Source organism: Catharus ustulatus, chromosome 9 (genome assembly GCF_009819885.2).
Source record: "Catharus ustulatus isolate bCatUst1 chromosome 9, bCatUst1.pri.v2, whole genome shotgun sequence".
In the NCBI taxonomy this organism is placed as follows: Eukaryota; Metazoa; Chordata; class Aves; order Passeriformes; family Turdidae; genus Catharus; species Catharus ustulatus.
In genome coordinates, this window is record NC_046229.1 from 28,714,324 (window position 1) to 28,727,122 (window position 12,799).

Sequence of the window (12,799 nt, forward strand, 5' to 3'; positions counted from 1 at the left end):
GGCACTTTTCTGTGTCCCTTCCAACTGTTCTGCTTCTGACACATATTTTGGTTCTCCCCTGGAGATCCCAAAGTCCCCAAAAGGTGGCAATATGAACATGGTCTGCTCTCACCAAGAGGTGACATCTGGGTTTATAGCTTCTCCCTTTGGGACAGAACAGAGTGGGGCACACAAGGCTCGTGTTATTCTGGAAAAATGGAAACATCTCCAGGGTGAGATAAAATCTTGTATTGCCACACATGTGATGCCAGAGTCTCATGATGGGAACTCATAAAACCAAGGCATTCTTTGACTTATTTTCATTATAAGCTCCAATGTCACAAGATCTTAAACACTTGAGTTTTGGGAGTGCTCTTGTTCTTAGTTACATGGTTCAAACATAATCACAACTTTTCTTTTTTGGGGGTTGTGAGGATGGGTCAGTAACTGTGTAAGTCAGTATCACTTGTTCCAGGTAACTCAAATTGTGGTTGTGTAAAATGGACAAAAAGAAGTGGTGGAGGTAAAATTAGAATTTGAATATGGAGATGAGAAGGGTAGAACAGTGAGACTGAAAGAAATTTTATTTCAATATTTCAGTAGCTATGATGGAAAAATCACTTCAAATAAGTAAAACCACTATAAGTCTTTATTTTTAACTGTATTTTGATGAATAGTTAATTATTTTTCAATAAATTAAAGTTTCTACAAACCTGTTGAATACAAACTTAATAAAAATACAACTTATATAACTCATATAATTTAAACCATATAGTTCTTAAGACACATCAACTTAGAATATATTTACATAGCACAAAAGCATTGTGAAGCTCACACTCACACCTTACTAACCCTTCATAGATTTTTTTTTTTTAAGAAGATGTCAGTCTTGTCTTGGCATTTTCTTGTTATGGCCAAAATTGTCAGTCATCCTAGTTTTTCTCCTGGACTTGGTAACCTTTTCCCAATGCTCAGCTTGTGAGTCCTGCACTTCCTGGCAATCAGCAGTTCTTTGGGATCTGAGACATGGTCCAGTGTCCACAGTGCAGGTCAAACATGGTTTTCCATGCCCTGCCTTGACTCCATGGCATGTGGGAGGAGGGGATTTTCTCCCTGTGCTGCTCTCCTTATGGCAGCCCCAGCAGCTTTTATCCTGCACCCACTGCTCATGGAGCTGTTTGCATCTCCCTCGTACTCCTCCCTCCAAGACAGGGATTTTCCTTGGTAAGATCCAGCCCCCATGGAGGATCTCTTCACAGGATATCTGACAGTCTGCTTGGCTCTTCATGCTTCAGACACTTCATTTTGAAGTGTTGGTTTGCAGCTGGTTCAAAAGGTTCAGGTAGGATTTGGATTTTAAAAATCTGGGATACGAGTCTCTTTCCATAAGGATGTACACTGTTTTCTGGACCTCATCAAAACTTGTGTGAGTTGGGTCTTGAGCCTTTTTGGCTGTTGCTTCCCTCATCTGATAGTCAATATTGATCTGGAAGAGAAAAAAAAAAAAGAAATGCCATTAAAAACTTAACTTTAAATGTAATCTCTTTCTAGGTCTCTTCATCAATACCTGCATTTGCAGCCTTAGAACTCAGTGTCAGAACTGTTAATGGGGGGAAATCAAATACCCATATCCCAGACAGGCACAGAAATTGTTGCTCACTATAGAAATGTAGTTTGTTCTGGAGTCAGAACTAATGCAGCTCAACTTTGAGGAACACCCTCTAGTTACTACAAGAAATCCTGTGTTGAGTGTTTAAATATGATCAATGTACAAACTTTAACTTTTCCAGAAGGCCAACATATTTTAAAGGGCAAGAAATGTTCTGTGGTGCTTCCACCAGCAAAAAGGAAGAATCTCCTGATGGCATCAGCAATTCAAGCTGGGCTGGCTCAGCGCAGAGCATGGTGTGCTGAGCTCTGCCAGCACTGGCCTGTGACTGCTGGTGAGATCTGATAATGCCACTCTGCAGACAGCTGTGATGCAGGGAGGGACCTGAAAGTGAGTGTGTGTCTGCTGCTTATGCAACTGAGTGTATGTGTGAGCATCTCAGAGCAGCCACACTTCTCCTTTCCTATAGACCTGCTTATTAATATATCATACATATGTATTATACCTGCTTAATATACATAATAGATATATTATACCTGCTTAATGGCATCTGACTGGACAAACTCAGCATAAATCCTCTCTGCTTTGCCATGTAAGTGATCAGACTTGGTTTTCTTGTAATCCTCACAAGCCAGCCAGAACTCGATGTTTTCCTCGCTGAACTCGGACTTCAGGAACTCCCGAAAGACACCTTGACCACCTAAACAAAAATAAATAATCATTTACTGCATGGTACCTGTGACCAGGGAGGAGGAAATAAATAGCAGGAGTTGTGTTGAAATCTGATGTAAAATCTTGCTGAAATACACTGCTCTTCCCTTCTTCAATGTCCTGCAGGTATTCAGATATTGAGGCTGATGGGAACCTTCCTAATTATGTTTAGTGGTTTTAGATCCAGACTCTGGGTCCAGATCCTGTAACAATGGATTCTAGTCCTTCCTAAGTGGATTGGTTTAGGGTGTAAGTGGACAGAAAATTCCAAATTAAACAGATGTGTTATCCAAGGCTGATCAAAATGAGCTATTTTGGGGGTTAATTGCTATACTGAAAAGGGAAAAAGATCCCAAAACCCAACTTGGAAGCCAAGCTGTAGCAGTGTCCATGTTACCCTGGAGCTGTAAAACACTGAGGTGTAGCTGCAGTTGTCTGGCAGTGTTTATACAATGCTGCAGCTTTACCTATTTAGTGAGTTTAGATAAAACCTTGTCCTCAGAGTAAGAACCAAGTCATACTGAAGTGACACTTACTTTGGCTGGCCAGGAGCTTTTCCAAAGACTGTGACCACTGAATAACTTCCTCTGCTGAAAGCCTAAGGTGACAAGAAAAAGAAAAGGCTTTAGGCAAGAAACCATAGGGTTTTGTTTGTATGTCTGAAGGAGACAAGTTTTATAACTTATTGTATTCCAGGAATATGTGCTAGGTATTTTACTAAATTTACAGCTTTGTTATAATCTGAGATCCTAGAGACAGCTCACATTAAGAAAAATAGAGATGGGAAAATTATGGAACTATGATATCTTGAATTCTGTTCCTAGTAAAATAGTCTTCTACTGTGACTGTGATAAAATTACTTTGTACCTGTATTTGTTTCCACATTTTTGCAATAAGAATGGTAATACATCAACTCCTTATTTAACTGAGAAGTATTTTTTCTTGTGCAACTTTAAAGAGCAGTTACAATGTCCCTCTGATAAAAAATGGATTTTACTGAAGTGTCTTCTCCCTCACTGTTTGATGCAAACATATCAAATCACTAAATTAAAAATACTTAACTCCATGAGTAGTTTCTAGATGTTCACCTCTCTTGCATTTTGAAAATTCTAGATCTTCTAACAATATTTGTTGTTCTAGAAGTAGTTTAGAAATGAAGTAATTTACTCTGCAGTACTCCAGTTATGATTGTATTTTATAACTTGGTGTGTTTCTGTACTTACATGACGTTCCTGGAGTTGGAAGTCTTGATCCCAGATTCAATATGTGGCACCATGCACTTCAAATAACTTTTGAGATCTGCACCACTGAAACAATGAACAGACATTTTTTTAATCCATTAGAATTGCAGCTGTATTTCTATATAAATTTTTTTCAAGCTTTCAAACAGAGACAGCTCCATCCTATGATCGAAGTCTGGGAAGTTACATATCCAAGTAATTTTTCAAAAAAGGACTGAGAGTTCCACTGTATCCAAATTCTATTTTGAATTAATTAATTGGCATGCCTCAGCTGAAGCTTTTTTTAATGATATTGCAGTCCTGGGCTTTGAGCAGGTTTTGCTCACTTAACCTGGACCACAGTGCTAATTCATAATCTCCAAGATTAATGAGTGCTATCTCACTTCCAATAAACTAAATTTTATATTAAGTTGTATATACTTACAAAACCTTTTGCTTCTTTTTATGGACTTTGCCTTCTGCGAGCTTGCAGTCTTCTTTTCCATTTAGCTCAGTCATGTTGCTGTGTGAGAAGAAGAAGCCTGGCATTTTCCTTGGGCAGGCTTGGTGCTGCAGCCCCGACTGAGCTGCTGCCTCTGCTGCCGCCTTTTATTGGAGCTGAGCTGTTTATCGTGTCTGCTCATCACAAACTCGGGAAGTTCCCCTTTCAGGGCTCAGTGACGTGTGTCTTTTTGAGAAAGAAAACAGACGGCGATGTCTCGTGGTTGAGGTTAAACCAGAAGAGGCTGAATTGCTTTGGGGTTGCTGTGTGTGACTGTGTGTCTGTTACCAAAAAAAAAAAAAACCCTCCAGAACTTTGAATTCTTGTCCCTTTCTGATAGGTGCTTGCACGTCAGAAGCATTATTTGTTTTGATCAACAGAGCTGTAAATACTGCAGTTTTTTTTCTTGGCAAAATTCACTTGTTGCGTGCCTGCATCTTGCAAATTCATACTTTTCAGTTGGTTAGATCTGCCCAGCAGAAAAGAAAAAAAAAAAGGTACTTTAAGATACCCCTGCAAAAAAGTTCCTATTTGCAAGTCCCCTGCTGCTCTTCAAACTAGAACATTACTTTAGACAGGTTTGTTTACACGTGTTGTGTGAAAATATGTAAAATGAGTTTCTCAGGAAGGGGTTTTGAAGCAACAAGAATTTGGTTAATTTGGTTTAATTTTTGCAGGATGGGTTCTCTGGAAGCATAGCGCCATATTTCGGGAATACCTCCCTAATTAGAAGCGACTTGGCAGGTATAAATATTAATTAAGTGGGGCTGGTGGTGTAAGCACACAGTGACTATTGCAAGCTGTTTGAGAGAGGTGTGAGTTGTTTGTGCATGCTTGAGTTCCACTGTGAAGAAACAGCTGTGAATTTAAGGCAAGACAAAGAATTAAGTGTAACTCTACTTATCTGTCCAGGGTGGTGATTTAGATGTTGAAACGCTCAATCTGGCCCCTGAGCATCCCAGTTTCTGCTTGTTTGCTTGGGTTCATTTTTTCTGTGAGGTTTCAAAGCTGTTGGTTTGTTGGTTTTTTTTCACTAAATAACGTGTGCATCTCGGATAATTTATAAATAGCCCGTGGATGATGTGTGCAGGGCTGCACATGACGGTGGTCGGCGCTGACACATCCCCGGTTTCCTCGGGAGCTGTGATGCGAGGGGAGCCCATGAGCAGGGACAGGCTGTGTCAGCCTGGGGCTGGTTTGGAGCTCAGCAGGCTGGCAGTGACACAGATGTGTCTGCAGGAAATATTTATCTCCGTGCTATCAGTGAGCGCTGCCCTTTGTGCAGGGCAGAGGCATTTACTGACTGCTCTCACCCCTGAGCAGAAGGAAGGAAAAGATGGTATCAATGCTGGGTTTGTTCTGCACCTCAGGGGCTGGGGTTTGATGTTCTGTTCCCCCCCAGCATCTCATCCCACTCCCTCAGTCAGGAGCTGTCCACTGCTGGGAAGGTCAGAGATGCCGCATCCAAACCCTTCTTAGAGGAGGGTGAAAAAAAGGGTAAAAAGCAACAGGGAAAATCATTTCCCATCTCTACTCCCAGAACTCTGTAGCCTCAGGCTAAAAGTGGGGCAATGTCTTGAATTTAGAGCAGTATCCACCAGCAATCTTAAGTAATCCACCAGGGAAGTTCTGAGTGGGAGGGATGTGTTGATTCCTTGAAGAACACCATGGTTTGCTTTTTTGTACCTATTATCAGTGGTGGGCTGTTGACAGTTCATTTACAAGATCAGGAATGCCTTTTCACCATTTAAAGTGAAATTGCTGTCCTTCCCCTTGGGACTTGTTAAACACTTCAGTGCATGTAACAAGTGTTGAGTCAGAGCTTCCTGCAGAAAGGAATTTCAACTGAGTCTCGTTGTGCTTCACCTTCTTGCCATAAATATTCTCTTGAGTAAAGAAAAAACAGTACTCTTGTCATTTACATCAGGGTAATGCTGCTGTCCCACAGCATTTGAATTGTTTCCAGATCCCACAATACTTGAATTGCTTTCCAGATACTTTATTTGCTTCTGGGATCTTGATAGTACTGGTCTCAAAGACAGTCAAAAGTGAGGTAGGAATAGGTGGAATACCATGCTGTGAGCGAGAAACAAGCTGTGCCTGCCAAGCAGACCACCTGGAATTAGCTGATGTTCTCATGTCCTGCTGTTCTCATATCCTGAATTAATAATGCTCCTAACACACTGGGGAATCCTCTCCAGTATCACTAAACCCCAATCTCTGCATTACTACTGGTGCTCCTTATTCCTGGGCAAAAATAAATGAAATAAAATAAATCAGTGCTGCCTCTGTTTCCCCTAAGCCAGGTTTGTTTGTAAACTTGTGTAATGATCCATGCAAGAGGGCACAGGTAGGAATGTAAAATTGTGGAAAGAAGACTGGGAAGTTGTGAGTACCTGATTTGCAGAAGGGGTGAATATTTGGCACATCAACTCCCAGCTTAGGGTCATAGGAAGTGTAAAGGCAATGCACAGCCCCAATACCCTCCTGCCTTCCTGTAAACACTGCTCCAACTGCAAAACCAAAGCCTGCTGCATTTATTAGCAGATATCAGCGTTGGGGCTATGATTATCAGTCATTGTCTTCCTCCACTGTGGATAAATCCTTTCTTCCTCTGATCTTCAGGGCACCCTTTTGTTTTTTTCTCAATGGAATATTTCCCTCACTCTGATTCACTCTTTCTGTGCAAGCCTACTAATCTTTAAGGTTTTACTTGTTGAGCCCAGTGCAAGTTTCCCAACCTCAACAATGGGAAAAACTGTGTACAAGACTTAGGTACGTGTATAACTGAAGTGAGAGGGAAAAGAGGAACTGTAAGATTCATAGGGCTAGCTAGAAATTTTTTTTTTTATAGCTGGAGCAACATTCTGCTTTTACAGACCACAGAGAACGAGGGAAACACCTGCATGGAGTTTCCCAAGTTAAAAACTCTTTGCTGACTCTTATGGTAAGGGATTCTGCTTTATGAAAGGGTTGGACTAGGTCCCACAGGTGGATTAGATGTTGCTTCCCTACAGTTTTCATGATTCTATTGTCCTGGCTATTCTGACTGGACATTTCCAGTGACAAAAATGCTACTTATTTTCAATTTTAAACTGCTTCAAACCCACATGCATTCATCCATATTCAGTGTCCCTATCCTTGTTTCCTGTGGACAGAAATGTCTGGTGGGATTTTACATGATACCATGAGGAGCAGTCATGTCCTGATGCAGCAGAAAACTTTTCTCATAACTTCTTCCCTCCTAATTTTCTGGATTTCTTTGCTTCATGGGATGGTTGGTAACAGACCTGCCTTTTTCATCTCCCACAGCCTTAATCTACCAATTTAATGCTTTTCTCTATTTCATGCATGATGGCCAATTGCTGCTTGAAATACTTTCTCACTTAATAGCTATTCTCTTTCTCCTATTGTTACAGGAAATTGCAACAAATATATCTTTAGCCTTGCAGTTTTAGGGCTTATTAGAATAATCCCATTATTTGATACAGAACCCTTTGTCTTAAGCTTGGTGTTATCTTTGTTGTTTCTGTCCAGTAAAAGGACAGAGGAAAATTTTTTGCAGGACCAGCAGCATAGCAGGCTGTCACCAGCTGGCTTCTACTCTTTTCCAGACCTCTTGTAGGTTTGTGATGAGAAATTAATTCAACTTTATGTGCACAGAGGATGCTCATAAATATTTGTTAATATCCAACCTGTTTCTCAATCCATCACTTTGTAAAATCGTTTTCTATTCTTTCTGGGGACCACTTGGTAGAGTATAAGAGAAAAAAAATGTGAGAAAATTTCCAAGGTTATAACACTAGACAAGTTCTGTTAAAGCAAAGAGGAATAGAATAGAATTGTTCCATGGACTCCAAGTCCCATTTGCAGGTCAAAATTATTTCAAGCTTCTCCTTCTGACTTCTTCTTTTCTGTTTCTTTTTGGTCACTCTTGTCTGGCCTTATGCACCCTCATTGTCCATTCCAGCCCTGCTTTGTTTCTGAATGTTCTGTTTTGGTTTAGGCAAGCTGTTGCCTTCCACATGTGGCCAGTTTTCAGCTTTGCTGTGCTGTGGCTGTTGAGCATAAACTCCCTTGGGGTTAATCTGGCCACGTCTGAGCTGAGCTCAGGTGCCCAGCCAGGCAGTGCTGCCCCTTGCTCATCACGTCATGCAGCTGGGCCATGAAAACAAGTGATTTCTTTGAAATGTGTCTGTCTCTTATGTGACCTGAAGAAATCAACTACTGATAATCCATCTCTCTAGCACTTAAAGGAAATAGAAACTCGTTTCTGTGGGAGAGGAAATAGTGTGCATTAAATTAAAAAAAAAACAAAAAAAAAAGGTGGTGGGTGCTTTTGAACTGCAGTGATATTATTTTGAAACTTTAGCATTTTCTCTCATGTTATGTAGTCAGTCCATAACAGAGTAATGGTAGGCATCATAAATTTTAGAATAAATTTTTGCTACAAGCAAAAGTTTTCTGGAAAGAAATCGTGAAGCCACTGAGATGAAAATCTTGCTGCTGGTTTTATTGGGCTCATTTTTGGTGTTGGACTGATTTAATTGAGATTTGGGTCTTTTTGAAAGCTATTTGGTTTTTTTTGAAGTTAAGATGCTCCCCATGCTAGTTTTTGTTCAATGAGCTCCAATTTTGTAACCAGCAAGGCATGAGTAGGGCTGAATGGCATCAGGCTTTTCAAAATACAGGAAGAGATCTGGATTTGGAAAATAAGTGGAGCCTAATGTCAGCTGGCATCAAGGAAAGCCAAAAGCTAAACTTTGAGAAATGATCCACCCCCTGAGAGAGTCTTGTGGCTTTGGGTCTGAGAGACCTGACTTGAAGGACAAGCAACCAGAGCTTTCCTGAAATCTGCTTCTAGCTCTTTCACTTCCTCACTGTGAAATGGCAGTGCAGGAACGTTCCTGCAAAACTCCAGTTCAGCCCAAAGTCGCCCCATCTGCCTCTGAAGTATCTGCAGAATGCTTTTAGGGGATTTTTATGTTTTCTTTTTCTTTTCTTTTTTTTTTTTCCTGGTAGGGTTTCCCCTAGCTTCTGAGAGAGCCTTGTGGAGTTTTGGGGTTTTTCCTGTGCCATGGCAATGAAGGAGAAAACCTGGCAGGAGCTCTTGAAGTCACTGTGGAGAGCACACAATGATGTTTTCCCTGTTTTTATGAATCTCCATAGAGATTCAAATACAGTCCGGTCCCTGCATCCATTCTCATAGCTCTGTGAAGAGACAACAACAGGTCTTGCCTTTGCCTGTCAACCTTTCAATGTCTCCATGGGTGCTGTGCTCTCAGCTCCTGTGCCTTTGGTTGTGTCCCTGACCTCTCTGACTGCTTCACATGGCTCTTGTAAGTCACCATGACCTACTGGAAGCCTTGGGTTTGAAGCTTTGCTGAATAGATTTGTTCTTATGGTTATTATTTTCTCTATGGCATCTTTTCAAACTTTCATGGCTTGACTTTACATAAAAACATTATCAATATTTTATAATAAATATTGTTGGCATTAAGGGTTGTGTTTATCTAGCAGTCAGTGCAAGGAATTGCATGCACATTTCACTGACATGCATCTCCAGTAATTCCCTCTTACAATTTTTCTTTCTTATACTTCTTACTTAGACTGTAATAAGCTTAGTTTATCAGAAACCTGATCCTTTTTTTTTTTCTGGGGCTTTCTCTCTGAAATAAATTAACTGTTGAATTTCTGTGAAATCAGGGGACTTTTTGCTTCTCAGCCAGACTGGCTGACACCTGGATGAAGAAGAAAACAAAAAGAGAAAAACCTGCAGTGACTTCTGGGTGCCGAGGGTGATGCTTCCTGTGTCTGCTCTTGGGCAGGGCAGGAAGTGTTCATCACTCACCATCTGGGAAATACACACATTTCTCATTATCTCCTCATTTTCATGGGTCCCACACTGCCCTGAACCAGCACCCTGTTTCTCTTGTGTTAAGCAAAACAGAGAGAGAATGGCCCTGTGGTGCTGGGGTGTGAAGCAGTGTGCTGAGTTTCTACTATCAGCACGGAAATGTGATGTGTGAGCACAATACAAGCTCAGCGTCAAGGCTTGAAGGCTTCAGTTTCATCTGAATCTCAGTGGGGAAAAGTCAGATGCTTTTTCTCTCTCTGAGATGGTAAAATTCTGTACCCTTCAGTATCATTAAAAACAAAGGGTTTGATTGAACACAGCAAGCCAAAACTCATGGTGTCCATTTAAATATGTTTTTAAGAACTTTTAAACAGTAGAAATATTACTGAAGTTTTTAGTGGAGTTATGCTGATAAAGACTTCTCTGAAGAATTGCACATTTAAGTGTCTGTTTTATCCTTGGTGTCATGCATTTCCTGGTTGAATTTTCACTTTGGTGCCAGCCCAGACCTGGCTCTCTTTAATAAAAAAAAGCCCAAATAAAGGATGGGTTCAGCCAAATATTGCCTTGTTACTGGAGACCATTCCAGACACAGGGAGGATCTGTCCTGACAATCAGGAGAACAAGCAGATATAGCAGGAGATCATCTTGGCTAAGCAAGGAACTCACAATGGTGCTCAGATTAAAAAACCCCAACAACCACAAAAATAGAAGGGAATTAGAAGCATTATCTAGATTATAGATATTCAGAAAATCATCTTCCCCCTTGAAGCTTTTTGATCTAGTTTTTAGTGGATAAAGCTGTGAGCAGTATGGTCTAAGCTCACAGCTGATCCTGCTGAAAGCAGGGGCTGGGACTAGAAACCTCCTCAGTTTGTTCCCAACATGATTTATCCTGAGATTCTATGTATGACTAGTGAATAATGGCTGGAATATAGAAGTCTAATTCAGTTAGAACTACTTGGAAAGAGTGGTAACTATAGAAATTAATGCAGGTTTCCAGCTTGGCTTTTTAGAATGAGCACTACACACTGGCAGTGTAAGATTCAGATCACCTTTTGTTCCCTTTCCCTCTGGAAAGACCTGCCTGGTACATGGGTGAAGTAGCGGACAGTTACTTCAAGAAATGGGAAAACTGAAGATAGCTACGAGGTCTCAGTTTAAATCTGTAAAGATTTAAAAACACTGAGGTGTTTCCCATGATGATGTCTGAGAACCAGCTCCTCTTGTGATGCACCAGGAAAGGAAGAGAGTTTAGTTGTATTTCCTGTCGTTTACTTTTGAATCTCACCTGCTTGTCTCATTGCAGTTCTCAGGAACTGGGATGTTTGCAGCAGAAAGATGAATTTCATTACATTTGTGGTATTTGCAGCTTTCTGTTGTGTCACAGGGACAGACCCCATCCACCCTCCCAACCCAAACCCCTTCAGGATTTATGCAATGCCTGCACTGGGCTGGCTGCTGGCACCTCTGTGCATTTGGGGACATCCCAGTTTATCAATCCTGGGGCAAAGGCTTGTTGTAAAAATGCAAGTTACTGTAGTTCTTTGAAAATGGGACTCCTCCTGGATCACACCCTGTTCAGTTAAAGAGTTATTAGTGAGGAACAAGTGGGTCCATGTTTGACAAGACAAATGTTCCTGGATGCATTCACCCATGGCACTGCTGCCTGTGCTTGGCACCTGTGTTCAGGAATGAATGAAGGTTAACAAAGCCTTTGGTGCCTGAGTTTAAAAGAGAACAGCCTGATCCTTCACACACCTTCTGGCAGGGCTAGGAACAGAGTTCATATTTTTCTAAAATGAATACACACCTCTTTGTGTCCCTGCATATCTGTGTCCTCTCTAAAGTGTGTGGGAAATGACTCTGCTCTAATTTGCATCTAAATTACAGGACATGGGCCCTGAATTATCAGAACCACTGCTCAGTTCCTCATTAATTATCCACCTGGGAGCCCTCAGACCTTGGCTGACAGGAGTGCTGAATATAACCTTTGTGCAAAAGAGGAGCTGTCATATCCTCAGAGTGGATTTTCCTAGTATGTGTCATCATGAAAAACCAAACTCCTGTGTCCCACCAGTTCCCCACCTGTGGTGAAAACTCCTTATTTCTCTGGCCTCCACAGACAATTAAATCTGCACAGTGGGCTGCCTGCTTGGGAATTCCCCACATGTGTGCTGTAACATGTCAGTAAAGCAGGTGAGCTTTGATAGATGCGACCACTTCCCTTTAATTTTGAAATTAATTTGAAGATGAATACCAAAAAAAAAAAAAATGTTCAGTGTGTGCAAAGCAAGATAACCAAATCTGGAGGGAAGGTTTCGTTTGAGCAGCAGGAAACGGAACCCGCTGAGTTTCATGGCAATCATAGTGCTGAGCTTTCTTGTGCTGCTCTTACTCTGAAAAAGTCATCAAACACTGATGTTCTAACCTCAGCTGTGGGGCCTGCAAACCACAGGCTCACAAACCTCTAGAGAAATACCTGCTCTGCTGGCTGGCACTGCCCAGGCAAGTGCTGAAAGGAAGCAAAAAAAAAAAAAAAAAGGACTCTTAAAAACATTTTTTTTTTAAGGGTGCAGATATTTGTAAAAACATGTGGGTATTGATAAGCATATATAGAACTTGACATTATCTCCAACATCCCTTAATATTAGAATGGTTTTTTTCTTTCCACTTGTGATACAGAACAGCAGAATGCTTGCAGCTGATGAAATGTATAAATACCTGTTAGGAAATACCTGTAGATATTTGCACATATGTACATATCTATATATATATAAAGATATAAAACACATATAGGTGTATTTTATCAATAGTGATAAAAAAGCTGCTTTGGAACATCCAAGTCCAAAGTTTCCTCTCAAACCCAGTTTAGTCTTGGTTTGCATTTAAACCATGTCATGTTTAACACTGGAGCACTG

The 12,799-nt window shown here is 40.9% G+C and overlaps 1 protein-coding gene across 1 annotated transcript; it reads right to left on the reverse strand.

The window, feature by feature from the left end:
* Positions 1-731: 731 nt before the first annotated feature.
* RGS1 (regulator of G protein signaling 1) lies at positions 732-4,112 on the reverse strand. Its single transcript, XM_033067315.1, has 5 exons — positions 3,965-4,112; positions 3,523-3,606; positions 2,836-2,897; positions 2,125-2,288; positions 732-1,465 (listed from the first exon to the last, which is right to left on the reverse strand). The coding sequence occupies exons 1-5, from the start codon at positions 4,066-4,068 to the stop codon at positions 1,280-1,282; spliced, it is 600 nt and encodes a 199-aa protein (XP_032923206.1). The 5' UTR covers positions 4,069-4,112; the 3' UTR covers positions 732-1,279.
* Positions 4,113-12,799: the final 8,687 nt, after the last annotated feature.

Bases quoted from the DNA above. Each gene is read 5' to 3' on its own strand.
- RGS1 (XM_033067315.1), bottom strand. From the start codon at position 4,068: ATGCCAGGCTTCTTCTTCTCACACAGCAACATGACTGAGCTAAATGGA. The intron at 2,898-3,522 runs GTAAGTACAGAA...TTGTCACCTTAG, and splicing joins TCCAACTCCAGGAACGTCAT to GCTTTCAGCAGAGGAAGTTA. The intron at 2,289-2,835 runs GTAAGTGTCACT...ATTTTTGTTTAG, and splicing joins AAAGCTCCTGGCCAGCCAAA to GTGGTCAAGGTGTCTTTCGG.